This window comes from Mauremys mutica, chromosome 4, assembly GCF_020497125.1.
Source record: "Mauremys mutica isolate MM-2020 ecotype Southern chromosome 4, ASM2049712v1, whole genome shotgun sequence".
Lineage (NCBI taxonomy): Eukaryota > Metazoa > Chordata > Testudines > Geoemydidae > Mauremys > Mauremys mutica.
Window position 1 is genome coordinate 12,370,484 of NC_059075.1, and position 26,921 is coordinate 12,397,404.

Below are 26,921 nucleotides of genomic sequence, written 5' to 3' on the forward strand. Positions count from 1 at the left end.
GAACATATCTTACAGGAGCTAAGGTCAGATGAGGCATCTGTCTGCCATTACAAAGAGCTGAATGAGTGCTTTGTGAGTGGCCCCGTGCTGGAAGAGCAGGTGCCTGTTTTGTGGAGCTGCGGTGGGTGATGTTTGGCTGCTGTGAGGGTGTTTAAATGAAGTGGGCTTTGATTGGTGTCAGTAGGGTGACCAGATATCCCGATTTTATAGGGACAGTCTCGCTATTTGGGGCTTTGTCTTAGCTGGGCTCCTCTCACCCCCCACCTCCTGTCCTGATTTTTCAGATATGAGTTGCAGTGTAGTGAGGATCGTTGGCTGACCGAATACATTTTAGGGATTGCACTGATAGGAAATGCACTCAGCGGCAGCGTTCACGTCAAGGCCTGGTCTACATCTGCAGTTGTACCCCCTTAGCGAAAGGAGTGATTTTAGACTGAGTTAGCTAAACTGGTGCACCTTTCTGTGTGGGCAGCCTTAAAAAGTTTAGCTTGTATTGGTAAATGTACAGCCACCAGCTAAATTGATGGAACCAAACGGAAGAGCATCTACACCAACAAGTTGCACTGGTTTAACCAAGCCAGTTTAAGTTAAGATGGTGCACCTTCTGTGTCTGGACAAGCCCTAGTTAACTCAACGTTTTTCCATTTCCAAAGTGTGGCACAAACGCGAATGAATGATTCCACCATGCTGGGAAGATGAAAAGTCCTCTGTAGCTGCGAAATATTAGTGTTCAGAATGGAAACGGATCAAGCTGCTTTGTGACGTTTAAATGGCTCTGATAGCCTAGGCATGGTTTTGTGTATGAATCTGCTAAAAATTGTCTTCTGCTGAGGAGCTTATTTTTCCATTCAAGATGAACAGCACAGTGGAAAAAATACAGCTTTTGTGCTGCTGAATCCGAACAGCCATCTGTGTTTAAAAGCTCAACCTCTATAAATGCAGGCAGTCAAATCTGGTTAATCCATGCTTGGGTTATCTGCATGTCCTGGCATCTGAGATATGCCCATGGTTATGCCAGCCTTGTAGCGTGGGGTGTATGTGTCTGTCCTAGACTGGTTTAATTTTAGATGCTGTGGATACAGACAAAACTAGAGTGTGCAAACTGATTTGGATGAAATTTGACTACAAACATCTTTTGCAGGCTGCCTTCAAATGTCTTAGTGACTATGAAATGCCTGCCAAACGATATTACGTTTTACACCAAACTATAGTTTGGTCTCTAAAGATGTTGAATGAAAGATTTGAAACTCCAGGCATGTTTCAAAAAAGAATGAGTCACTGAAACTGTCCAAGAGAAACTAATGAATGTCATTTACTGTGCTTCGCAGCTCAGCTAAAATCTAGCCTTTCTTCTATTGCGTTCATCGCTAGCAAGGGGCTGGATCACTAAATGGAAAGGTCAGTTTTGAAGAATCCGCCTGGTAGCTTTGAAATTGCTTTGGTTTTTTTTTATTATTATTTGTTTAATTGTCCTAGTTCAAAAGTTTTATCTTCTAGGTTATTTTAAAAAAAACACAACAATTTGGTGGATGCAGCTAGCATTTAAAAAAGGAGTCTGTTTAGAAGACTGGGCTTGGTGGATGAGATGCTGATGTTGGTTACTCCCATGATGTAGCGCTTCGATAGAGGTACTCGTGATTTACCCTGGTGTAAGTGAGATCAGAATCAGACCTGGTGTTTTTAATTTCTGTTTGTATTGCTTTGCTTAGCTGTGAAAATGGAAATCTGACTTGAAACTCCTTATGATTAGAGGCTCTGAAAAATATGTAGAAATGAGCTGCTGCTTTTAATTCCATGTCTGAAAAGGAATCTGTCACTGTCTTATCACTCCTGTCACCCAGTAGAGAAGCAGTGTTGCACTGTGGCTCTTTCCGCACCCTGGCAATTAACATATATTGTAATTATTACCTAACATATGAATAGTATGGTGTGCTGGAGTTCTCCAGTCGGTCATACAGTGCTCCTCATAAACTCTCACTGTACATGAGCAGAGCTGCAGCATAGATTTCTGGAGACTAATAGGTTTTATTTTAAATGTATTCACATTAAGCACCTAGAGGCCCTAATCAAGAGCAGGGGTTGTTCACAGGCCTACAGAGATACCATCCCTGCCCTCAAGAGCTTACAACCTACCTAGACAAAGCAGGCAAAGGGTGGGAGAGGAAACAAAGGGGAAGCAATGAGGTCACCCTATGCCAGGAGTGGGAGCAGAACCGATGCTTTTTGAGTTATAGGCAGCGGCTCTATTCCCCAAGCCACGTTGTCTCTAAACTACAATCATCCCCAGCTCACTCCAGAGCTTGGCTTTTCAGACATGACCAAAGCATGTAGGGGAGTGGGAGAATACCACGTATCTAGGCTGGCTTTATACATTAGCATGGTTTTGGTGAAATAATACAAACTCTGTGTACAGTTTCAAAAAGTAAATAGACTGGGTTCATCTCACACAACGGCCCACTGAGAATGCATTTCTTTGACAGCTAGATCCCAGCCTGCTCTTGTTAAATCAGTCCCCAGAAGGTCTTCACTCCAGGCTTTTTTGGCAGCCCCATATGAGAGCAGGGATGCCCTGATGATATGGTCTTCTTTCTTCAAGCCTTTATTTATCCTCCAAACCAGATGGTTTTTCATTCTTTATTTTCTTTAAAAGGACCCTAAAGCCGCCCCCGGCCTGTAAAAAACAGCAGAGATGGAGAATGCCTTAATGGAGATCTGTATGGAAAACCCCTTGCTTTGCCTTCAGGCATTGGTCCATGTGGATTCCACTTCTTGGGCACAGGCACCGCATGTATGCAGATCATGAGTCAAAACATCTTGAGGAACCCCAGTCACTGTAAGGTGAGTACCCATTCTTTGCTTTCCAGAAGGGGCCAACCCTGCAAAGTGCTAAGCTCACCCTTGCAAGGGGCTGAGTGCCCTCAATGCCAACGGAAGCCAAGGGCAGCCATTGAGTTGGCTGAATTCACATAATAAACGCATTCATTTTTTGAAAATGGCTCTTAATGTGTTGTTAATTATTTACGAGCCTTAATACTTAAGGCAACAAGTCCCCGAGGCTAAAAGGGCATTACAATTCCATTTGCTGCTCACCAGGCCTGACTAATAAAATAATGTCCAACAAACACGTCAATTAGCCGCCTATTCGCTACTGCTTTCGCTAAGCTAATGACGGCTGGAATGAAGAATTTGAAGCCGGAGCTGTTCCTCCAGCCTGCTCCATGGGTGCCAGGCATAAAAGGTTAGTCATGTGTACCAAATGCAGTGTGAGCTTCTCCATTATTCATGTGTGTCAAACAGACAAGGAGCATTTCAATGCCTGCAGTCACTCTATGGTAATTTGTATTATATAAGCAGATATAATCTGGTCATTAATACACATAGTTCCGAGTGAGCTGACAGTAATGAATCTGGAGTGTATTATTCCACTGCCTTGCTTCCTTGCTAAATAAGGGCCAGTGTTAATAAGTACCAATATACTGTAGCCAGTGGCACCCAGGAGAATTGTAGGGTTCATGGTGGAATTAAGGTACTTAGCTTTGTTCTTTGCCTTTTGCCCTAAAGTTTGGGACATGATGAAAAACCACCCAATTTGGACTCTCATTCCTTCAGGCCAGATTTTTCTTCTTGACTGTGAACTCTGGCTAAAAAATCTCTAATGATGCATCAATCACTGGTTAGGACAGAAAGCTCCAGATTTCTCTCCAGGACTGATTGCCTGCTCTGCTGAGCGAGGTTGGGCTCATAAGCTTTTCCCTTTCCTCTCTTCTCTCCCTTTTTTTATAGCATGACAGCCCTTCCCCTCCACCACCCCCCCCGAAAGCCTGTGAGCGTTTGGCTGGGAACGAGTGTGAATAATGCATGTTGTTTGTTAACTAGTTTGGAGTGTAAGTTAGCTGCACAAGAACGGCGGGTCTGTGCCACTCCTTAGAGCCCTACATGATTTTCAAGGCTGTGGGAGTCCAAGTTACTAAGTGCTTGATGCCATCAGAATAGTAATTATGTAATCAGCAAAGGTATAGGAGGGCTTTGATTATTTGTTTACATTACGGGAGTCCCTAGAGGCCCAGTCAGTACCGGGACCCCATTGTGCTGGAGGCTACCCCTCGTAGGGCAGTCCCAAAGATCTTACAGCGTAATCAGAGAAGGCAGACAAGGTGGGAGGGGAAATGGAGGCACAGAGCGGGCAGTGACCTGCCCAAGGTTACTCAGCAACAGAGCTGAGTTCTCCTGATTCCTAGTCCAGTGCCCTATCCACTAGACCACACTGCCTCTTCGAGGTGGGTGGCACAGACAGCAGGGCATTGGAACCGAGATGGTGACTCTCTCACTGATTTCTGCTGCCGACCCGTTACGTGGCCTTAAGCTCATCCCCCCTCGGCACCTGTCTCAATTTACCCAGCAGTACAATGAGTCTGGCTAAGACTAACCTACCTCCCTGGGCTAGCCGTGTAGGAAGCACTCCGAGATCCCCAGGGGGAGGGTGCGCGCCTACAAGGGCAAAGTACCGGGGTTATTTTTTATTGTTCCTAAGCAGGGTTTGCAATAAATGAAGAGGTAAAACAAAATGGACTGTCAACGTACTTGAGCCTGTCTGGCTCCGAGCTGGAATGTTTGGTTCAGGGATGCTGCGAAGCTGGTAGAATGCCTGACTTTTTACAGCTCCATTGTGGGGGTGCTGAGCCCAGGATTCCCAGGGGTCTGTCTGAGAGGTGGCTTTCTCGCACACTTACCTGTCTCCCGATGTATATGCTTATGCAGGCTGCAAAAGTTAAATTGTATATCCAGCAACACCAGCATGGGCTCCTAACCAGGCTTAATCTCCTAGAATCCAGTAGATGAGCTCCACTGCTCTTTCTGATGAGTATGATGATTATATATAGAGAGAGAGATCCTTGCTGTACTGGTTCATTAATTCTGGAGCTCCAGGTTGCTAATTTCATTTGTAGCGGTGCCAGTGCACCCTTTAACATGCATAGCAGGTCTCACGCTGTCAGGATAAGAACATAAGAACGGCCAGACTGGGTCAGACCAAAGGTCCATCTAGCCCAGTATCCTGTCTACCAGCAGTGGTCAGCACCAGGTGCCCCAGAGGGAATGAACAGAACAGGTATCATCAAGTGATCCATCCCCTGTCGCCTATTCCCAGCTTCTGGCAAACAGAGGCTAGGGACACCATCCCTGCCCATCCTGGCTAATAGCCATTGATGGACCTACCCTCCATGAAAATTATCATCGATAATATTCTGAGGCTGTTTTAGTACTGGCAGCTTGAGACCCCCAGCATATGTCACTCAGATTGACTTCCCCCAGGATCACTCAGTTTTTCCCCCCCTACACATTACAGATAAGTGTTCTGACTATGCAAGTAATCCCTTTGAAATCAATGTCAAAGTTAAGTGCATGCTTAGGTGCTTTGATGAATTGGGGCCTCTAAAAACAAGGAGTGGCCAACTGGCCATCAGTTTTGCATAATTCGTTTCCCTTTAGCATTTACTGCACCAAGCTGACTATTAGATCACCCTTCCCACTGTTTAAACTGAGCGAGTAGAAATGAGCCACCCTTGGGGCTGTGGTTTGAAATAAGTCCAATTAATTTCCATGTCTTTAGTGTTAATATATGCATTAGACGTGATGGCTTGCTACATACTGGCTTGTTCTCTCATGGAAAAAGCTCGTCTCAGAGTTTTCCTTTTAATTAAAATGGGGATTTTGCTGCTTTTTAGATATGTTCCTCCAAGAAACCACCCACTGAGTTGCAGCATCTCAGTCCCAGTGGGTGGTGTTACTGTTTAAAAAAAAATGCTTATAACAATTAGTGTCATAACAAATTCATATTTATCCTGCTAATTTAAGGGCCACGAAAAACTCCAGTTTGTTCTCAGAAGAGGCAGATAAACAAACAGAGCAGTAGCCAAACACACAGATGCACTTCTCGCAAATCTGCATGGTAATTACTATTTACAGTCAATTCCCTTGTTGATTACGCCTATACAAAGGATGCGGCAAACAGTCTACATAGGATTCATGGCCAGATTCATTAGCAGAATCAAGTAACCCTGCAGTGTACAATTCTTATGCTGGTTGCTTAAAACTAGATAAAAAGAAAGAGAGGAAACCAACTGTGGAGCATAATTTTGTGCCAGCATCTTCTAGAAAGTACTATAATGATTGCAGCTATGCCTAGCAGAGCCGGCTGAGGGTGGGATTTCATTGCACCAGGTGCTGCATATACACCTAGTAAGAGAGAGTCCTTGTTCTGAAGAGTTTACAGTCTCTGGAGTCAACAGAAGGATTATTACTGACATTATATAGATGGGAAATTGAGTAACAGAGAGATTAAGGCCCAAATCCTCAAAGGTATTGAGGTGCCTCACTCCAATTGAACTCAATGAGTTAGGTGCCTAAATACCTTGGGATTGGGGCCTAAGTGACTTCCCCTGCCCTATGCAGAGGCTGTGGGAGAACCAGGAACTCAGTCTAGAGCTCCTGAGTCCTGGTCTAGTGCTTTAGCAGTGAGACGCACCTTCCTCATTTAGTAGCCACTGATAACGGGCACGTGTGTTGTAAGAGACAGCAGTCAAGGCAGTCTCTACCCCTATCATCTAGTACCGAGGGGTCAGTTCAGCATTGCTACGTTTGTAGCGTTCTCCAACGAAATAAGCTCCTGCCTCCTCAGGACACATTGAATTGCGCCCTGCCAGTGCAATGTTACATTGTGATGGTGTTTTAGGGCCGTGACCTGTTGTGATATTTATGTCAAAACATCATTGCATCATGACACAATTCACAGGGCCAGAAAACCATTCTGGGAGCCAAGAATGTCCCGCAGACGCTAGGATTGCAAATATTGAGACAGGTGCCAACCCTGCTACCACTGGGTGTGATCAAACACAGCTGAGTGTGGTGGTTCTGTGGCTGCTCTGTGAAAACTGCAGCGGTGTGTGTTAGCTCTAAAGGAAGAGTTCATGGATTTTCAGTTTTGTCTCCTCTTTCCTTGGCTGGGAAGAATCTGTGCGAAGCTGTTGAAGCAAGCAGTATGAAGACACATGGTCTGATGGGTCACCCTCTAGACCAGGGGTAGGCAACCTATGGCACGGGCGCTGAAGGTAGCACATGAGCTGATTTTCAGTGGCACTCACACTGCCCGGGTCCTGGCCACCGGTCTGGGGGGGCTCTGTATTTTAATTTAATTTTAAATGAAGCTTCTTAAACATTTTAAAAACCTTATTTACTTTACATACAACAATAGTTTAGTTACATATTATAGACTTATAGAAAGAGACCTTCTAAAAACATTAAAATGTGTTACCGGCACGCGAAACCTTAAATGAGAGTGAATAAATGAAGACTGCTGAAAGGTTGCCGACCCCTGCTCTAGACAGACCCAGAAGATCTGGGCTTAATTACTAGTTCTTCTACAGTTTTCCTGTGTCACTTTGGGAAATTACTTGGGGTTTACTTGGGACGCTCCCACCTCGCAGCGTCCCAGAGCCTGGGTTCCAGCCTGAGCCTGAACATTTACACTGCAATTAAAGAGCCCCATAGCCCAAGCCCTGTGAGCCTAAGTCAGCTGGCAGGGGCCAGCTGTGGGTTTTTAATTGGAGAGTAGACATACCCTCAGTGTCTCTGTGCCTCAGTTTTCCAGCTGTAATAAGAAGATATAATATTTCCTTTCTCCCATCTATTTATTTTGTGAGGGTGTCCAGAGCTTGCGATGGGAGCTTCTTTGTTTACAATAGTGCAAGTGTGAATAAATAAAAGCAGGTTGGCATTCCTGGAAGCTGTGTGGATGGAGATGTCCTGCAGGGGCTGCCCATGGAGGACAAGGGGTACGTCTCGCCTACACAACTGCAGTAGCTTTCTGGCTTTCAGTCTGTGCACAGGCTGACTGTTTCCTGAACAAGCTGCCCGGCTTTAGGCTCTTGTAAGGAAATGGCTTGTTTCTCTGAGAGGCTACGAGTGCTTTAAGATTGGTGCGTGGCTGCCGCGTGAGCTTGATTTCATGGCGCTCCTCCTGCTGATGTGGCCAGAGGCAAATGCCTGTTGGCTCACCTGCCTTTCTGTTCCTCAAAGCAAATGCCTCCTTACAGATGCTGTCGCAATTGGTTTGGGATGTTTCTGTCCCCTGCCCCCCGATGATTCTGGCAGCCAAAGCCCTGCCATGCTGCTCTTCTTGACAAGCCCGTCGTGTGGCTATTTGTAATCTGCATTTGATTTTCAATCAGGTTAATTTGGGTTTCCTCCAGGCTGTTTCTCTATCAATAACTTCTATGCTAATGCACTCACGTCCTGCTGCCATAGTCTTAGATGATGGAGTAACATTTCCTCAGACTTTCAGAGATTTGTCAACCTGCTTATTTCAGGTTTCTTGTTCTCCTGGAATGAGTCCGTCCTTTTATTTCATTACTTCATTTTTCCTCCAGCAATCCTCCTAATGAGGCTTTGCCAAAGCTAGTACTAGAAGAGAGGGCTCAACTCCAGGTGCTTCTATGGAATTGATTTCTTGTGGGACAGAAGTGCAGGGCTTACATTTGACCAGGTGTCCAAGTGCTTTTTTTTTTAAAGACAGCTAGCTTGTTCTCCAGAATCTCAGCTTTCATTAGAGAAAGTCTCAAGCCCTTGCAGTTATGCAGAAAACAATTAAAATGTGAAATGAACACAAACCAATCCAATAATATCTGCCTGAGTTTGCAGAGAGCCTGAAACAATAGCTCTGAAAGGTGTGACCTCCTTCATCTCAATCAACAAGCTCCCTCTACCCTCAGACCAGTGGGGGCCAGCCAGCTTTCTCATTGGCTCTGTGGCCTCTTTATCTGCTGGTGGCTGTCTGCAGACTAGTTACACCTTCAGTTCACATTTTCATGATTATTAGCCTATAGATTTGCAAACATATAGGGATATTAATGAGAGCTGAAGTTCTGGTGTCATCACATGGCTCAGCTGGGATCCTAGACACTTGCCTATGATGGAATTGAACACCAATGGGGGCTACCAAGCTTGAGGAGCCTGGCAGAGCCTGCATGATCGTACTTTGAACATCTGCAAAATATGTTGTGAGCCGTTTCTCCTTCTAGCATCTCAAGTGAGTGGAGCCTGGTGGGGTCCACCAATGTGACCCTGGGACAGACTCGTGGTTTCTCAGCTCCCCATTTGCAATGTGGCCTATTTAATGATTGTGTGTACGGATTAGGGAGAGGCTGAAGCTACGACATTCAACTCCGGGTCCAGATTTTGAATGCCACAATATTGGGGGGGTGTTTGGATCTGGTGTTTTGACTCACTGGCAAATAGGCTATTTGCAAAACTGGGCTGTAGGTTCAGCTTCCAACTACCACCCCTGTCCAAGCAGACAAGAAGTTCAGGAGGTTGAGAACTTGGTTGTTTTGGTTCCGGCCCATCTAATATGGATTAAACACATGCTTAAATGCTTTGCTGAAGGGGAAGGGGCTTGTTTAATCAGGGCCTTTGGCTTTCTAAGTCAATTCCAACACATTAGTCTCTCAACAGCTGGTGCAGATCATGCAGCACTGGCTGGATGCATTCATGGCGAGACACTCCTCTGACACAGCTGGCTGCTGCATTCTGCATCAGTTCTAATTTGTGAATGAGGTGTTTTAAAAAACCCCAAACAAAAAGGACAAAAAAGGATGTCTCAGTACTGCTGAGTGTCTGACTCAAACGAACACCAGTCTCTGGCCATTCCACTCCCATACCGAGAGCAGGGAACCTGCTCGTCTCAACCCAACCTCACTGATGCTCCAAATGCCCTCTCTGGTTTATGCCCTATGCTTAGAGCGGCGAAGAGAGCTGCGTAGCTCTGTGCCGCTTCCATGTTTGCTAGGGCAAGTTTATTAATGGGACATGTGAGTGAATGATTCATGGGGTAGAATCCTAGAAATGCAGGGCTAGAAGGGACCTCGAGAGGCCATTTACTGCAGTCACCCCACACTGAGGCAGGACCAAGTAAATGTAGACCTTCCCTGACAGGTGTTTGTCCAACCTGTGCTTAAAAACCTCCAAGGACAGGAATTCCACAACCTCCTTATGTAACCCCAAGCCCGCACACTTCCCTGAGAGACGTGGCGTCCCACAATACACTGTGGCTGCCCCACAATGCAAAGCAACAATTTCCCATAAAGCAATGTGCCTCCTGGTGGCACTGAGGACACTGGGATGCCTACCCACAGTGCAACATGGTTCCGCCAATACAACTTTGATGTGGTGTGGGCACAACGCAGCTGCACGAGTGACTGAGTGTGAACCCAATCTGTTGAAATAGATTTGTCTGTGGCACTTTGCTGACTGCATGTTTTCTGGTACTACTCTTTTGTGTAGGCAAGGCCTAACTGGGTAGCAGCACAAGTTCACGAGCTGTAACAAGACAAAGAAAAACGCTCTCATGAAGGAACCTCATTTGGATTGCAGTTGAAAATACAATAAAGCCTGTAAATCGCCATTGGCTTGGACTCCAGTGATTGTAATTTTCATCCAGTAATGGGCATCAATAACTTCAGGAAGTTCCACCTCCAAACTATTTTCAATGGAAATGAGATTCATTCACTTCAGTGAAGTTACTCTGGATTTACGCAGGGGCGGAAGGAAAATGCAGCTTCTTTTCCTGGTAAAGTGTCTGTTCAACCCAGCCCTCGGTGGAAATCAATGGAAAACTAAAACACGAACAAGAGACTCTAAATGAAACACATTAGGCGCAGCGGTTACAGTTGGAATATGAGAGCCACTTGGAAGTAATCATGTAAAAGCCAGAAGGGTCTGAGAGTGATCTCAGCCAACTGCAGCTGCTCCAAAATGGGTACCGGACAATATATTTTCCTTTAAAGAAAAATGAGTTTTCAGACTGGAGGGGAAGACAAAGGAAACAGTAAACCAGCAGTGTGACCAGCTAAGCTGGCCTGGGCTGAAAATGAGCATGACTAAGACTGAGTTCATGTGGGTCAGTAGAGGTGCCATAGAGAAATTGGACATAGAGATTAATGGAGTGAGACTAAACCAGACTGATCCATTCAAGTACCTTGCCAGCTGGGTCACAGAAGATGGCGAGCTTGAATGTGAGATACTATCCAGATTGGGGAGTGTGGAATAACATCTATGGGGTTGTGTATGACAAGCATCAGCCACTGAGACTAAAACCCCAACTGTATAGCACACACTGCAATGCTGTATGGTGCAGAAGCATGGGTGATAAAAAAGATGACAGGTTCAACGCCTACAGGTGTTTTGAGATGAGACATCTGTGTGCCACAAGAGGAGTTGCATGGAGAGAGAGGTTTCAACATGGAAGTATTAGGATGGAAGTTCAAGTCCGTGATGCGGCTGACAAAATCTGGGAAATGTGACTTTGCTGGTGTGGGCACATACAGAGGATGAATGAAGAGGTCCTGCAAAGACAGCATGGCAGGAGAGGGTGGAAGGAAAGAGAAGCCGAGGAAGGGATGGATGGATTGCATCAAAGAAGATGGTAAATAGGAGGGCCTTAGTGCTACCTCAGGCAGATGGAGATGGTGGATGCTTGCGTGACAACCTGACCATAGTGGATGGGATAAAGGGAAGAAGGAGATTGGAAGGGGGGAAATTGCAGTTTAAAAATGTGACGGTTGGAGAACCATTCTCCTAGCAAGGTAGCTACGACATTTCCTCTGCCACATCCTGTCCTCCTTTGCTTTCAGTGAATCCAGGTGGATGAACCTGGATTGCCTACAGGCCCTGCTGTCACTTTGAATCAGCTGGCAGCAATGTTCCCAGAGAAGGCTGCCAGCTCCTGCTGCTTCTGCTATGAGGGAGGGGATTGCATTTGCAGTGCCTGCCTTCTTTGAAATTAAGTAAACTCCCCTGCGCTGCATGGCCACTAGAGGTTATTATTGTAAAGATTCTCCTGTATCCACATCTGGTCCTAATAAAACAACAGTACAAAGAAACTTCCTTGTTTCTGTTTCCTGAATCAACAGCACGCTCATGAGATCCGGATAAGCTTGGGCCTGATAATTTTCTGCAATTTAAATGCCATTTCTTTTCCAAGCAGGAAATGCTCTGTCTGTTGTAAACAGTTGGTTTAACAGGACATCAATTCTTAGTCCCAGGCAGTATCTTCATGAAGATAAAAGAACAGGAGTACTTGTGGCACCTTCGAGACTAACACATTTATTTGAGCATGAGATAGTTAAAGTTCTATTGTCTTTTAAACCAATGCTAATAGAATGTTACAAGTTTTAAAAAATTCCCTAAACAGGGAACTCAGGGAATTCAGTTAGCATTGCAAGCCAGTTTGCAGTTGGGTTTCAAAATCAGCCTTTACCACTGGCAGATTAATGATTTTGCCACCCCTAGGCCCTGAAATAATTGCTGCCCTGCCCGCCCCTGGCCCCGCCCTTTTCCTGCCGCCATTCCAACCCCTTCCCCAAAGTCCCAGCCCCAGCTCCTCCCCCTCACTGCCCCTATTGGATCCCTTCCCCAAATCCCCACCCTGGGCCTGCCTCTTCCCCCAGCGTGCCGTGTTCCCCTTCCTCCCCCCTCCCTCTCTGCTCCGCAAAACAGCTGTTTCATGGCACAAGCGCTGGGAGGGAGGGGAGAGAAACAGGACGCAGTGGCTGGCTCGCAGAGGAGGCGGAGGTGAGCTGGAGCAGTGGGGGCGGGGCAGGGAGGGGAGCTTCTCCGTGGGTGCTCAAATTTGCCGGCCTAGGCCTTGTCGGCCTAGGTGATAATATGCCGCTGGCCTTTATTCTGGCCAGATATCACAGCCCAGTTTTTACCTATGTGTAGGGGACCCTATCCAATTGCCCGATGTCTGTCCTGATGAGCAGCGTGGTCTTTAGCTGTATACTGATAGACCGTACCCCTGTTCCTCCAGCTTATATTGGGTACAGAGAGGTCTCTACTAATTATCCAAAGGGGGTCCACGTAGATCCTGGGGACCCCTGGCCTCCATGCTGGAAGGACTCCCAAATTTGTCAGTAGTTGGTGCAACTGAGCGGGGAGGGAGGGAACAGGAGGTGATCAGGGTAGATCCCCGTGTGACCTGGTGACTGCCTTGAGGGGACGGGAACCTAGCCGTTGCATACGGCCTACCACTCAAGGAGGCCCCCCCACCATGTGTGAGATGGCCGCCATGTTGGCTGACACACTGGGGAACCTCCTGAGGTAAAAGCGTGAGCTGCTGCAGCTTGAGCTAAAGAGCCACTCTTCTCTAGCTGGGGCCGTAAGAGCCTCATGTCATCTATAGACTGGGCAGCGAGGGGGGACCTGCCGCACGCTCTCATCAGCGGTTATGTGTGCTACAGGGCAGTCCCTTCTTCAGCTGCGTCTGCCCTGTGCCGGGATTGCTGCTAGCACAGCTCCATTGGCCTGCCTGCGCCTTCCTTTCTGCAGGGGTATATTTAAAGCTGCTGCAAAGCGGACGTCTCTTGGGGCTTTGTTCTCCTTGCAGGATACGTGTAGCCACCATTGAAATCAGCGGGGGTTACCCACTTGCTGTGCGGGAGAGGTGGAGAGAAGAGGGCCCCTTGAGTGCCGGGGCTACAAAGACTTGCTGGTGGGGCTGCCCTCCCCTTCCTCACCTATTGCAAAGGTTCTGGCATGCAGAGGTCCTGTGTGCATTACAGGTCGGGGCTGCACCTTACAGAGCTAACTGGCACTGGAGGAGCTGTTGGAATCTCAATGAAATGGAAGGGCTCAACCAGTCCCCTGTTGACTTTTCTCTCCATCAACTCTTGTACAAATCAGCATGATTGGTGGGTGTTTAGCACAGGACCAGCGCTGGAAGAGCAGTGGGGGAGTTGCACGGGGGCAGAGAGGAGCTTGCAACAGAGCCTGCCTGGGCTATGTATAGCTGGTGGTTATTCCCTCACTTCATGAACATTCAGTTCGCCGACAAAGATTAAAAATGTGGCCCAGCATGGGAGCACGGTTTAGCAGTGTTGCACTTTGGGTCACATTTTTAGGGAGGCAGAACCCTACTAGCAGAATGTAATGGGCACATATGCCCCCCCATTTGCCTTCACGGTCACCCCAATTGTGTAGGAAACAGGTGGATAGTTGCCTATGACAACTAATCATTTGCACACGTTTAACTCATTTGCAAGCAAATTGCTGGTAACTGTGCAAGAAGTTTCTGGTCCCCAGATGATCCTCTCTCTTTTAAAAATGTAGCTATCAAACAGGGATGGCTTTTATTTTCTGTGTACTGTACCTTTAAGTGGGGCGGCAGGGGATGAATCACTTGGTGATTGCCTTGGATCACTCGATGATTACCTGTTCTGTTCATTCCCTCTGGGCCACCTGGCATTGGCCGCTTTTGGAAAACAGGATACTGGGCTAGATGGACCATTGGTCTGACCCAGTATGGCTGTTCTTATGTTAAGTTTCTAATCACTCTCCCAAGGTCAATCTTCAGTAGTCATCTTGTTGGAGTACAGACCATCAGAAGGGGCATTCACACTGTACTCTCTTATAGAGACTTGATTTTTGTGCTTTCTTGTTTTGTTGCTCTCTTAAGCTTACCTTCCGGCAGAGCAGTTTTTAATGATCTGTTTGCCCAGTGCAGGGTGCAAAGACTAGCTTTTACCAGAGTCAGTTTAACTCTTTGTAAATTGCAGACACACACATGTGCATACACAAATATGTCCATACGCGAGCATACACACACAGACAGTTATCTATGCATCACCCCTTGCGTTCATCTGGCTGGACATGTGGAAAATTGTTAAATGCTATTTGTTCAGCATTGATGGTGTGCTTAGCATGGCACTGAATTCAGAGGACACACTCCTTTGCTTTTGGAGATTACAATGTAAGCCGTGACTTCGAGAAAGGTAAAAACACGGCTACCCCTCTGATTCTAGAAAGGTAGTTTTCCTGTGTTTCTCTGAGGATGGGATCTATCAAGGGTTATGCTCAAGTAGCTGGGTATTCTAAAAAAAATGTAGAACCATGTAGAAGAGCCCTCCCCCATCCCTCAGAGTTGCTGTCTGTGCTCCTTAGTTCTCATGTGGTTGGTCTTGCTACCAGTTCCATCGGCAAGGGCTGCGTGCTGGAAATTGAAATTGGACTACTTTGTATTAATAGGGAGCAGTTGTTGTTTGTATCACAATAGCACCTAGAGGCTCCAACCATAAGCCCATTTGCTAGACCCGTAGCGTGAGAGAGTCCCTGCCTTGGAGAGCTTTACAATCTATATAGCTAAACTGGCAAAGAATGAAAGGGAAAACAGGCACAGAGAGGTGAAGTGACATGCCTAAGATCACACAGCAGGTTGATGACAAAGCCAGGATTAGAACTCAGGTCTCTTGACTACTAGTCTAGTCCAGAGGACCACACTGCCCGAAGATGATAATGTGCTGGAGAGGTCTAAGCCCTGGGCCTGAGAGACAGGAATTCCTGGGCTCTACTCCTGGCTTCAGCAATGATTTGCTTTGTGGCCTTGGGCGAATCACATAGGCTCAGATCCTCAAAGGTATTTAGGTGCCTAATTCCAATTGATTTCAATAGGAGAGAGGTTTGAGGATCTGGGCCTTAATATCCCTGCCTCAGTTTACCTGTAAAATAGGGATAACACCACCTACCTATCGCACAGGGGTACTGTGTGATTTAAATTATGTACAATCATATAGGTTTGATTCTTATTTATACTAAGTCTCATTTATATTGCTACAGCAAAGGAAAGGGGCCTTAGAATGAATGAGAGTCAGTCCCTGTCCCTGACAATGTAAGATCCAAATCAGAACAGTTCAATGGGACTTAAGCATGTGCTTCAGTGCCTTGCTGAATAGAGAAGCTTAGAGACAGCAGGTGGGTGGAACAAACAAACTCCAGGTCTGTCGCATCTTACGCACATTTAACATGCGCAATTTCAGCTTTACGCAGTTGGAAAAAAAAAACAACAAAAAAAGAGAAAAATAACAATTTTAATACTGTACCTGTAGTGCGGGCAATTCCGCCCGCCATGACACTCAATGTAATTTTGACTATACGCGATTTTCGCTTTACGCGCTGACCGCGGAACGTAACCCCAGCGTAAGATGCGACAGACCTGTGGTGGGCAGAGTAGGGGGAAAGACAAAGCACCAAAAATATTAATGGGGCCCACACCTATCCAGTCTGTTACCCCCTTTTCTCTGGGCTAAAGCAAAAATCAAATCACCCACAATAAAGTCTTCCCTGTGAATTTCTTTGGAATGCTGATAAATAAAATAGCACCGCTGACATATTTCAAATGGTATTTTCCCTTTCAGGCTATTTTTAGAATTGACTTGAAAACTGCGTATCCATTATGTTCACTCTTGGCTGCATTATAACGGCGTTACTGTCTTTTACCTTTTCTTGTTTTTCCTGACCTCGGTGGAGGAGTTTGATTTAGGCTCAGCTGCCATGCCCCACCTCTGTCTATTTAGCACCATCAGAAATGTTGCAATGTTGGGCTGCTGTTAAAGAAATGGTTCCATGGATATCAGTTACAAACCCCTGTAAATTATTCTGCTGCCAGAGGCAGCTTCCTGTCCCTGACCAGAGGGATTATAACAGGATTAGCCAACTGTTCAAAATCTCATGTGCTTTTTAGATCTGTTTGTAATTGCATTCCACAATCACATGTACACTTTGGCCTAAATCAAAGCCTGCAATTGGCCACTGGCCTTATTGAATCTTAGGTCTGTACAGCGTACTTGATCTATGCCGGGAACACCCATTGAACTGCACAAAGATAGTAGATCTAGGGAGGCACAAGGTCCTTTGTAAAGAATGAACTAATCCAAGTCTGCCAGTCCCCCGCCTCGTTGAAGTCCAGCCTAAAGACCCACTTCTTCTGTGAGGTCCACACATGACAAATATTCAATTAGGGGACCATTTTCTTTTCTAGTTTATACTAATTGAGATGATAAATAGTCTTATGGTTAAGGTGTTGGGCTTGGCTTCAGAAGATCTAGCTTCAGTTCCTCCCACTGCCATAGACTGTCTCTATAACCTTGGGCAAGTCGCTTGGGGAAGACTGAAGTGGCGCTGGCATTGTGTACTCCCAAGACTGGGTTTCAGTGGTAAAAACATCCCAATGGTTATAGCTGCCTGCTGTGTCCTGCATAATAGCTGTGAAGCAAAGGGGGGAAGGTTTCCGCCAGGAAAGATGGTGTGGCCATCTGCTGAGTTTGAACAGCCGGAGAAGGGCTATTAGAAGAGCTCAGCATGGAGCTATATGGCTCAGGGAGGCTTTGAAAGAGCATTTTAACAGTGAGCCACAGTAATGCATTGTGAGGTACTGGGCTGGACCTGGCTGTGCTCTTTTGGGACCTGTTAGGAATTGTGTGGTGCTTGGTATACATTTATGATCATAACACGGTGTTTGTCACTGATGTTATGAGTTGTCACACTGTATGGTAACAAGTAAGCGTGTGCTTTCAGAGCTGCTAGGCACCCTATGATATGAAAATACATTTAAAAGGTAATAAATGTACTAGAACAGGACTTATCCAGGGGAAAGACCAGTCATGTCCATTTGAGCTGCACATACAGCAACCATGGCTTTCACAGGTCAGTGTATGTGAAGCTGTGGTTGTCCTTAATGGCCTCCGGGGCGGGATGCAGCCCCTGATGCCATGTGGAATGTTGGGGTGGGGGTCTAGGGAGGTGCTGTCATGGAGTTCTCCAGGGACTGCAAAGGGAAGCAAGCCCATGACTGTTGAACCAGTAGGTCTGCAGCATCTGAATTTGCTGACAGAGAAGCCTCCTTATGTCCTGGTCCATCTCCCTCTCCTTTTCCTGCTGGGACTCCTGGGTATTTCTCCTCTCCGCTCTTTCCTTCTCCAGGGCCAGCTGTCTGCAATGTTCCCTCTCCAGGCCCTGTGCTCATGGTGGGATGCAGCACTGACTTGCAGGGTCTCATTGACTCCTGAGTCCTTTTCTTTCTCCTTGTTATCTGGCGCAGGCGTTCCACGGGTGTGGAGGGGGAGCCCCTGCTGGCCGCATCAGCAGCAGATGCAGATAAAACACACAAGGTTACCGTAGTCAAGCTAGGCACAATAGAAAGTGAAAGTTAAGATTCGGAACTCCTTTCCTTTGCTCTCCTAAAGTTTAAAGCCAGACGTGCTCATTGACATGTCTGCTTCAGCATGCTTGTGCGCGGTGCCACTCACAGTGCTACCCATAGTGAGGATGGCCTGCCACGTGTGAAGGAAATGAGGAATTGCTCAGTTGCATGAAACCATGCGTCTATAGGGCAATGGCACTACCATTTCCACAAGCTGGGGGTGATCTTAGCTGATATCTGACTCCTGAGCTTAACAAAGGCCCAGAGAGCAAAGCTGCTTCTGGCATCCCGAAGCCACCTGGGCTCATATGTCACTTGCCTGTTAACTTCGGCAGGCACCATTGCAGTAATCACTAACTGGCGTGGGAAAGTGTCCTGCCAGAGGGGGAAAATACAAGGCTGCAATCCCTAGAAATCTATGGGAAAGGATTGCAGAGAACCTCCATGGAGATCTCAGGAGGATTCTAGGGCCATCCCTGTGTACATAAACAAATTGCTCCGCCTTCCCCTCCGCTCACCTAACTCCATAGGGGAATGCAAAGCATATAACGACTCTACCTCTTCTCGTATGAGTAAATTAATGAAAAATCGATAGCTGTATCTGTGAAATTGCCACCAGTACATCATTGTAGTGGAAAATATATTTACACAATTACCCGGGGTTCCTCCCCCTGAATCGGCGGTCACCCATGCTCATCTGGGAATTGGTCCTGCCTTGAGCAGGGGGTTGGACTAAATGGCCTCCTGAGGTCCCTTCCAACCCTGATATTCTATGATTCTAACTGACTGGACTGCGGTGGAGTCTCAAACAGGTCCAGGTTTGCAGCATAGCTGGACTCCCTGGTCATATGTCCCCCATCCTCCTCCACCTCCTTCTCATCCTGGCTGTTCAGGGCAGGGGCCTGTAACTCGGGCTCCTGAGAGGTATCCACATTGGTGGTGGGTCTCTACGTAATATGGCATGCAGCTCTTTGTCAAACTGGCAGGTTTGTGGCTCAGCACTGGATTGACTGTTCACCAACCTGGCCTTCTGATGTGCCTCGCACAGTTCCTTTGCTTTCACGGGGCACTGTTGCTTGTCCCTGTTGTACTCCTCCTCCTGCATCCCCATGTGCAATCTTTTTCTACAGCTACTGCACAGTGCTGCCTACACAGCTCAATCTCCCTGCAGGCCCAAGAGGTGCAATACCTCCTGTCTGCTCCAAGTGTGTAGCCAGCATGCTCAGCTGGGAAGTTGCACACAACAGTGGAGACCTGCTAGGTGTGCTCACCAAGCTGGACAATCAGGAAAAGGCATTTCTAAAATTAGCAGGGCTTTAAAGGGGGTGTGGGGAGCTTCCGATCTCCATGACCCCTGGGCAGTGAAGTTCACAATTGTGACCAGAGCAGTCAGTGTTGGGCACTGTGGGACAGCTGCTGGAGGATAGTTAGGGTCAATGTAAATGATGCAGTGTCTACGCGCGTGCTCCGTTGACCTCAGTACATCGACCATGATTCAGCACGTCTCAGGAAGGTTGTGTTACTATGCTGCTGTAACGGGGCACATACATTGGTGGGAGACACGTGTAAGTATAGACACATGCACAACTAGGTTGACATAAGACAGCTGACATCAATCTAACTTTGTAGTGCAGACCAGGCCTAAATCTCTCAGTGCCTTTGTTCCCTAACTGTCCAGTGAAGAAGATAAAAAGTATCTATTTAGTCTCTTCAATCTTTGGGGAACTTTCTCATACTATGTGTTACCCTTCTGGCAATCACAGCTGGCAGCAACAAGGGCCGGGTTCAGTATCTAGAGGGTTCCTTTTTAACAGTACAACACAAAACTGGCTCAAGCCCCAACCCAGTGACCTGGGACAACTACACACCACCCCGGGTGCCTCTCAGAGGCAATACTTCCCCTCTTGCAAGCAGAGAGTCTGAGGGTAGCAAAAACTTTTAATAAAAGGAGGGAAATAACTCGGCATTAATTTAGGAAAACACCACAACTAGACCCACCCCCAAGTAAATTGGGCAGTGCCCTTTTCCCCTCAGGTTCTTAAGTCCAGCAACCCAAAAGTCCTTTTAATGTGCCTGTCCCTTCTCTGCACCCCACTCACAGTTGCTGTCCTTGTTTAGTGCCGCCCCAGAGTTCAGAGGTTCATCTGCAGCGTTCATCTGTAGGAGGCACCTAACACGTTCCACTGCTCGAGCACTCGCTCACCACCCCGCCGGCGAGTTGCCACACCTCTCTTTGGGGCTCTGCTCTGGTCCTTTCCGCCAGCCATGCCTGTATACCAGCTGCTTGCTCACCAAGCTATCTGCAGGGCTCACCACTTAATACAGCTCTCAGTGATTTCAGGTGTTAGTGGAAGGGAGTCTCATTGCTAGTGCACACTAGGCAGTTTCTTGCATCAGAGACACTATCCCAAAACAGGTCTAATACTTAAACCTAGGAGTCAGTGATTTCAGCTCTTTAGCATGTAACAAAACTCTCAATTGTCTAAATTAGCTGTTTTATTATACCATGGAGAAAGGAAGGATCAAACAGCATCTAAGACCTTTAAACAGTGCCCACCACATACAAGCACCCATATCCACCCTCTCTCAACTCATTGGGTTTTGGAACCCATGTCCCCTGCCTAGCGAGTGCTGTTCAGTTGACGGTGAGTCCCTCCATCAGGGTATGCCAGGTACGGTTCTGCTGCCTTCGATTCACACAACAAGGATACCAACCCTTTATTACTCGTGCCCCAATAACAAGGAGACTGGGGATCCAACACCAGCCAAAAGTGATCATTTGGGCAAGCAATCCCATCATGCTGAGCACCTAGGCAGGATGAGTGTGCCTATGCAAATGAGATCAGCTCCTGAAGTTCTTTTCCACAGCTCACCACTAGATGTCAGGGGAGAGCTCATTCAGACTCTGCTTTCATATGTATATGTAGAGTATCCAGCACGTTTTGTAATCACTTCATATTTATATGAGGATGTGATGGTGTAAGAAAACTACAAGTGAGGAAGCTATTACATAGGCTATTGGGTAGGATTCCCTTGATTAGCTGAGTGTGAATAGCATCCCTTCTTTTAGGGAAGGGTTTACCTCTGACTCTGAACATCTCTACTCCAGGACTAACTATTTAGCTGGGTCTGAGGTGAGCTTTCCAAAACTCCCAGAGTTCTTGTAGCAGGATAGAAGGAATTTGTTTGCCAAACACAGGATGCTATATTTTAGGAGATTTCCATTTGGTGTACAAAGGGAAACTGGATGCTCTAAGCTAATGAGAATGGTAAAGCAATCAGGAGAGAGGGAAGGAAAGTAGAGACAATGGAGGATTATGGAAGGCTCTGGTACAGTCATTGTTGTACTCTTTGGATGGATTTGCTTTACTCAGTCACTAGTGTGCAGCAAAAACAAATGAGAGACCTCAAGTACATGCCTGTGAATGACACAACCAAGGTATCTCAGTCCTGTAGAAAACCAAATTTCCCCTAGATAGAAACAAGAGAGGGAGAACATGATACACAGTGTATTAACTTTCTTTGTAGATTCTTTAGTCAACCCATTTCTAACCAAGGCATGGAATAAAGCCATTCTTGGGGATTCCCCCGTAGTGGGAATGGCCTGTAATGCAGCACAGGTGACCAAGACTTGGTCTTGGTCTTCCATTCGCTAGGCCCAGGAGGAGTGAAGGTCACTGAAGACCTTGCAACAGGAAGTAGCTAGCTAATGGCCCTTTACAGCCTATTACAGAGCTCATAAGCTAGTCCCATCCTCAGTAGTGAAAGGGTTCAGAGTAGCAGCCGTGTTAGTCTGTATTCACAAAAAGAAGAGGAGTACTTGTGACACCTTAGAGACTAACAAATTTATTTGAGCATAAGCTTTCGTGGGCTACAGCCCACTTCATCGGATGCATAGACTGGAACATACAGCAAGAAGGTATTTATACATACAGAGAACATGAAAAGGTGGAAGTACCCATACCAACGGTAAGAGGCCAATCAATTGAGATGAGCTATTGTCAGCAGGAGAAAAAAAACTTTTGAAGTGATCATCGAGATGACCTATAGAAGGTGTGAGGATACTTAACATGGGGAAATAGATTCAATTAGTGTAATGGCCCAACCATTCCCAGTCTCTGTTCAAACCTAAGTTAATTGTATCTAATTTGCATATTAATTCAAGTTCAGCAGTCTCTCTTTGGAGTCTGTTTTTGACTTTTTTTTGTTGTAAAATTGCCACCTTCAAGTCTGTCACTGAGTGATTAGAGAGGTTGAAGTGTTCTCCCACTGGTTTTTGAATGTTGATTCCTGATGTCAGATTTGTGTCCATTTATTCTTTTGCGTAGAGACTGTCCAGTTTGGCCAATGTATATGACAGAGGAGCATTGCTGGCACATGATGGCATATATCACATTGGTAGATGTGCAGGTGAACGAGCCCCTGATGGTGTGGCTGATGTGATTAGGTCCTATGATGGTGTCACTTGAATAGATATGTGGACAGAGTTGGCATCAGGCTATGTTGCAAGGATAGGTTCCTGGGTTAGTGTTTATGTTGTATGGTGTGCAGTTGCTGGTGAGTATTTGCTTCAGGCTGGGGGGCTGTCTGTAAGCGAGGACAGGTCTGTCTCCCAAGATCTGTGAGAGTGAGGGATCATCTTTCAGGATAGGTTGTAGATCTTCAATGCGCTTGAGAGGTTTTAGTTGGGGGCTGAAGGTGACAGCTAGCGGTGTTCTGTTATTTTCTTTGTTGGGCCTGTCCTGTAGTAGGTGACTTCTGGGTACTCTTCTGGCTCTGTCAATCTGATTTTTCACTTCAGCAGGTGGGTATTGTAGTTTTAAGGTGTTTGTCTCTGTCTGAGGGGTTGAAGCAAATGCGCATGTATCTTAGAGCTTGGCTGTAGACAATGGATTGTGTGGTGTGTCCTGGATGTCAGAGTTGTTCCTGAGGCTGTTGATGGTGTTGTTTTCAGCATGGCTGAGGTTATGGGGCTAGTGATCCTGCTTTCCACAATTTCTATGCATCCGATGAAGTGGGCTGTTGCCCACGAAAGCTTATGCTCAAATAAATTTGTTAGTCTCTAAGGTGCCACAAGTACTCCTGTTCTTTTTAGTAGTGAAAGGGTGCTGCTGCCTGCAATGCAGAGCCACGTACAAAGTTACACTGGGAGTCCTGTGAAACCACACCCAGCCTGACACGCTGAGGTGCGGAGTCATGGCTTTCAATGCCATCCGTGGGTGCTCAGCACCTCTGGAAATCTGTTCTCGTAACAGATCTCTGCATTGCCATGAGTTTAGCCATTTTGAAATGTAAACATAAACCCCAAGACTTGAGAGAGAGGAATCAAAGCTGTATGAAGCTTCAAATGAGATGCTCCGAGCACTAAATCAAAACTCACTGCAATATAACTCAACCAAGATTCATTCACTTAGGGGAAAAAATAGTGTCATTGAAATGATCCTGCTCCGGATTCATTTGAATACACTGTTCACAGACCACTGGGATGGAATACAATCGCCTCCCAGTTAGCATTGTAACATGATGTATTAGGCTCTTAACTGAGATGCTGATTACATGGCTTTGTACTGAACAATGAGCGAATGGGCCCGCACTTTGCTTCTTGTCAACTTCAGATACCCTGGACAACTTCTGTTTAACTCCGTTAACCCTGAATGTTGTCTTCTTTATCAGACCCTCTTCTTATCTTTTTAAAAATGGAGCTGATCTTGTCTTCCTTGCTCTTTCCATCAAGTTTGCTTGCTAGTTTTGGTGAGAGAGAGAGAGCTTTTTCTCAGTGCTGGTCCCAAATCTGGGGACCACATGCAATTTTTTTGCATATTCATCAAAGAGATTGTTTGTAAATTCTGCATCTGAATCAGCTGTGCTATCATTGCCAATCTGTCTGTGGGAGCCAGGGAGGTATCACTGGACTAGTGCTAGACAGATAGTTCTGTAATGGAGTTGGCCCCTTTGCTAAGCAGAGGTAGATTTTCAGTGCCTTACAGGATAGTTTCCCATTAGGAGCAGATATTTTCTTAGTGTGATTTCTGTAGTTACAAAACGTACCTAGGTTCGTTCTCTGTGGGGTTGGTAATGAATGGCAACACAAGGATCTTCTTGCAGACCCTGTCCCTTGAAGCAGCCGCCTTGTGCCTTTCTCTTTGGCCTCCTAGTCTCACTGCTTTACAAACAGTCCACTCTTCCTACCACAGTCCCTGGAAACCTTTTATACCTGGAAAACCTTTAGTCCAAGGATGCTCAGCGAGAGCACAAGGCCTAGGAAGATGAGCCTGCTCTGCAACTCTAGGGAACGTCAGAACTTCATCTGCCGGCCAAAGGAGAGTATTTTCCCCAGTATTATTATTATTAGAATTATTTTGTATTGTGTCCCACCTGTGAGCCCCACTCAGGGATCCCATTGTGCTTGGTGCTGTACAACACGGAGAGCTGAAAAGATGGTCACTACCCCAAAGAACGTACAATCTCAGGAATACCCTTAATGATGCAATTTTTTAAGGTCAGGCTTGACAAAGCCCTGGCTGGGATGATTTAGTTGGGTTTGGTCCTGCTTTGAGCAGGGGGTTGGACTAGATGACCTCCTGAGGTCCCTTCCAACCCTGAGATTCTATGATTCTATGATTCTATGCTCTGGGTGCAGCTAATGCCTGGCCTCTTTGGGTATATCTACACTACAAGTGCTACAGTGGCCCAGATGTAGCGCTTACAGCTACGCTGCTGGAGTGTAGACCCTTTTGGCAGTGACCGAAGGGGTTTTCCTGTCATCGTAATAAATCCACCCCCTTGAGAGGCAGTAGCTCGGTTGTTGGAAGTATTCTTCCATTGACCTATTGATGTCTACATTGGGGCATAGGTTGGTTTCACTACATCTCTCAGGGGGTGTGAATTTTTCATGCGCCTGAGCGACGTAGGTAGGTCGACCTAAGTTTTAGGTGTAGACCAGGCCTGAAGCTTTTTCTATGGTGAGGTTCATCCTGGCTGCTTATACATCAATAACCCCTAAGGTCGAAGTCATTAGCAACTTTCATCATAGCAATGCAAATGTGACAACATGTTAAAAGAAATCAGTGTGTTGCTCTAGATCTGAATTTTGTGGGTTTCTGTAAATTCTCCAGGTCACCATAGAGCTAATTTCGTTTCTAGGTCAATGGAATGAATTGGGGGGTGGGAGGAAACCCACACATATATTAAATATCTCCACACCTGGGAGGTGGGTTAGTGGTGAGGACAGGAAACTGGGAGTCGGAACCTAGAATCACACTGCGTCCCTGGCCCTCGGTTTCCCCACCTGTAAAATGGGGATTGAGAGTAACACTCACCCCAGTGGCACTTAATGCCTGTCAATTACTTTGAGGTCTTGAGTGCAAAGTGCTAGAGAAATGCAAAGCAGCATTGTTATTACCTCCTTAGAAAATCTGCTCAACAATATACATTAGCAAATCAGCCAGCCTGCATGCCCTAGAGCAATGAGACACAGCTCAGAGCTCTTGACTAGCGAGTATAAGATTGAATCATCCTCAGCACCCAGGCTCCTTTGTGCCTGGCAGAATTATTCTCTTTGCCACGTTCTGGCTAGTTGGGCTCTTCTTTACCAGCTAGTCTCTTCCCTCCTGCCATCACTGCCTCCCTCCCTGAAGATTTGTCCTGATCACCATTGTGCTGATTCCACCGTTTCCATGTTCCTGATTAGGGTGGGAAGTTTGGGATTAATTTTCTGGAGAATTTCAAATGATAAAACTAAGAAATGAATAAAGAGTTTAAAAATTCACATGACGGTGACCCCTGTAACAGTTGCAATCAGCATGAGGAGAGAAGGGAAGTGGTTTGGGACACAGAGGATGGTTTCATACAAGGGCTTTAGTCCTTTATCAGTAATTGGTACAGTTCAGTTTTGGGAAGCTTGGTGTAGATGCTTCCTACAGTGACAGAAGGGGTTTTTCCATCATGGTAGTTAATCCACTTCTCTGAGAGTATGTCTACACTACAGGCACTACGGCTTACAGCAGCAATGCAAGGGAGTTTTTCCCTCGAGAGGCAGTAACTACGTCAGTGGAAGAATTCTTCCATTGGCCTAGCTGTGTCTACTATGCGGATTTCATTGACCTAACTGTCGCCCAGGGAACAAAATTTCTCACAGCCCTGAGCAATGTAGCTAGGTCAACCTCAATTTTAGATGTAGACCAGGCCTGAGAGACAGTAACTGGGTCGATGAAAGAATTCTTCCATCAACCTAGCCATGTCTACACACGGGATTGGGTTGACCTACGTATGGCGTTCGGGAGGTGAGTTTTCACAGTCCTGAGTGATATAGCTAGGTTCATCTAAGTGTAGACTAGGCATGGGTGGCGGGTATAATAGGCCAGGGGAGGCTAAGCCTCTCCTAAACCAAGCCCTGGCCCCGCCCATGCTCCACCCTCTCCCCCAAGCTGGCGGGAGCTCAGCTCCATCCCGAGGCCAGTAGCCCAGCGCTGGGGCCAACACTGGGGGCGGACGGTGGCCTGCGGCCTGGGGTAGTTTGGTCGTGGCTCCTCCAGCTGTGGAGGCTGGGGGTGCCTGGGGTTCTGGTGGATTGTGGGGGGGTGGTAGGGGCGGGGCTTCAGGCAGAAGGAGTGGGACTGCATGACTAGCCTCCCTGAAGGGGGGGTCTCGTGCGCTGCCCATGAGGTAAGGCCTTAGGTAGGGGTGCTCCACTCCTCTTAGCAGCATTGTTTTGCCAACCTGAACCCGGTGTACACACCGTGAAGTTGACAGAAGATTGGTTCCCTTGACTTAGCTACTGTCACTCAGGGCGGTGGTATTCTTACAGCGATGAACAAAACCCTCTGTTGGCATACGCTGTGTCTACGCTAACGGGTTCTCCCAACAGACTTTTTTGTTGGCCTCAGAGTGCGGCCAC

At 46.7% G+C, this 26,921-nt stretch overlaps 1 protein-coding gene across 1 annotated transcript in view; it reads left to right on the forward strand.

The window, feature by feature from the left end:
* Positions 1-2,712: 2,712 nt before the first annotated feature.
* DACT1 (dishevelled binding antagonist of beta catenin 1) overlaps positions 2,713-26,921 on the forward strand; it is a 38,830-nt gene continuing 14,621 nt past the window's right edge. The window contains exon 1 of the mRNA XM_045016061.1: positions 2,713-2,838. Within this exon, the coding sequence (XP_044871996.1) occupies positions 2,791-2,838 (48 nt within the window). The 5' untranslated portion in view covers positions 2,713-2,790. The remainder of the gene's footprint in view (positions 2,839-26,921) is intronic.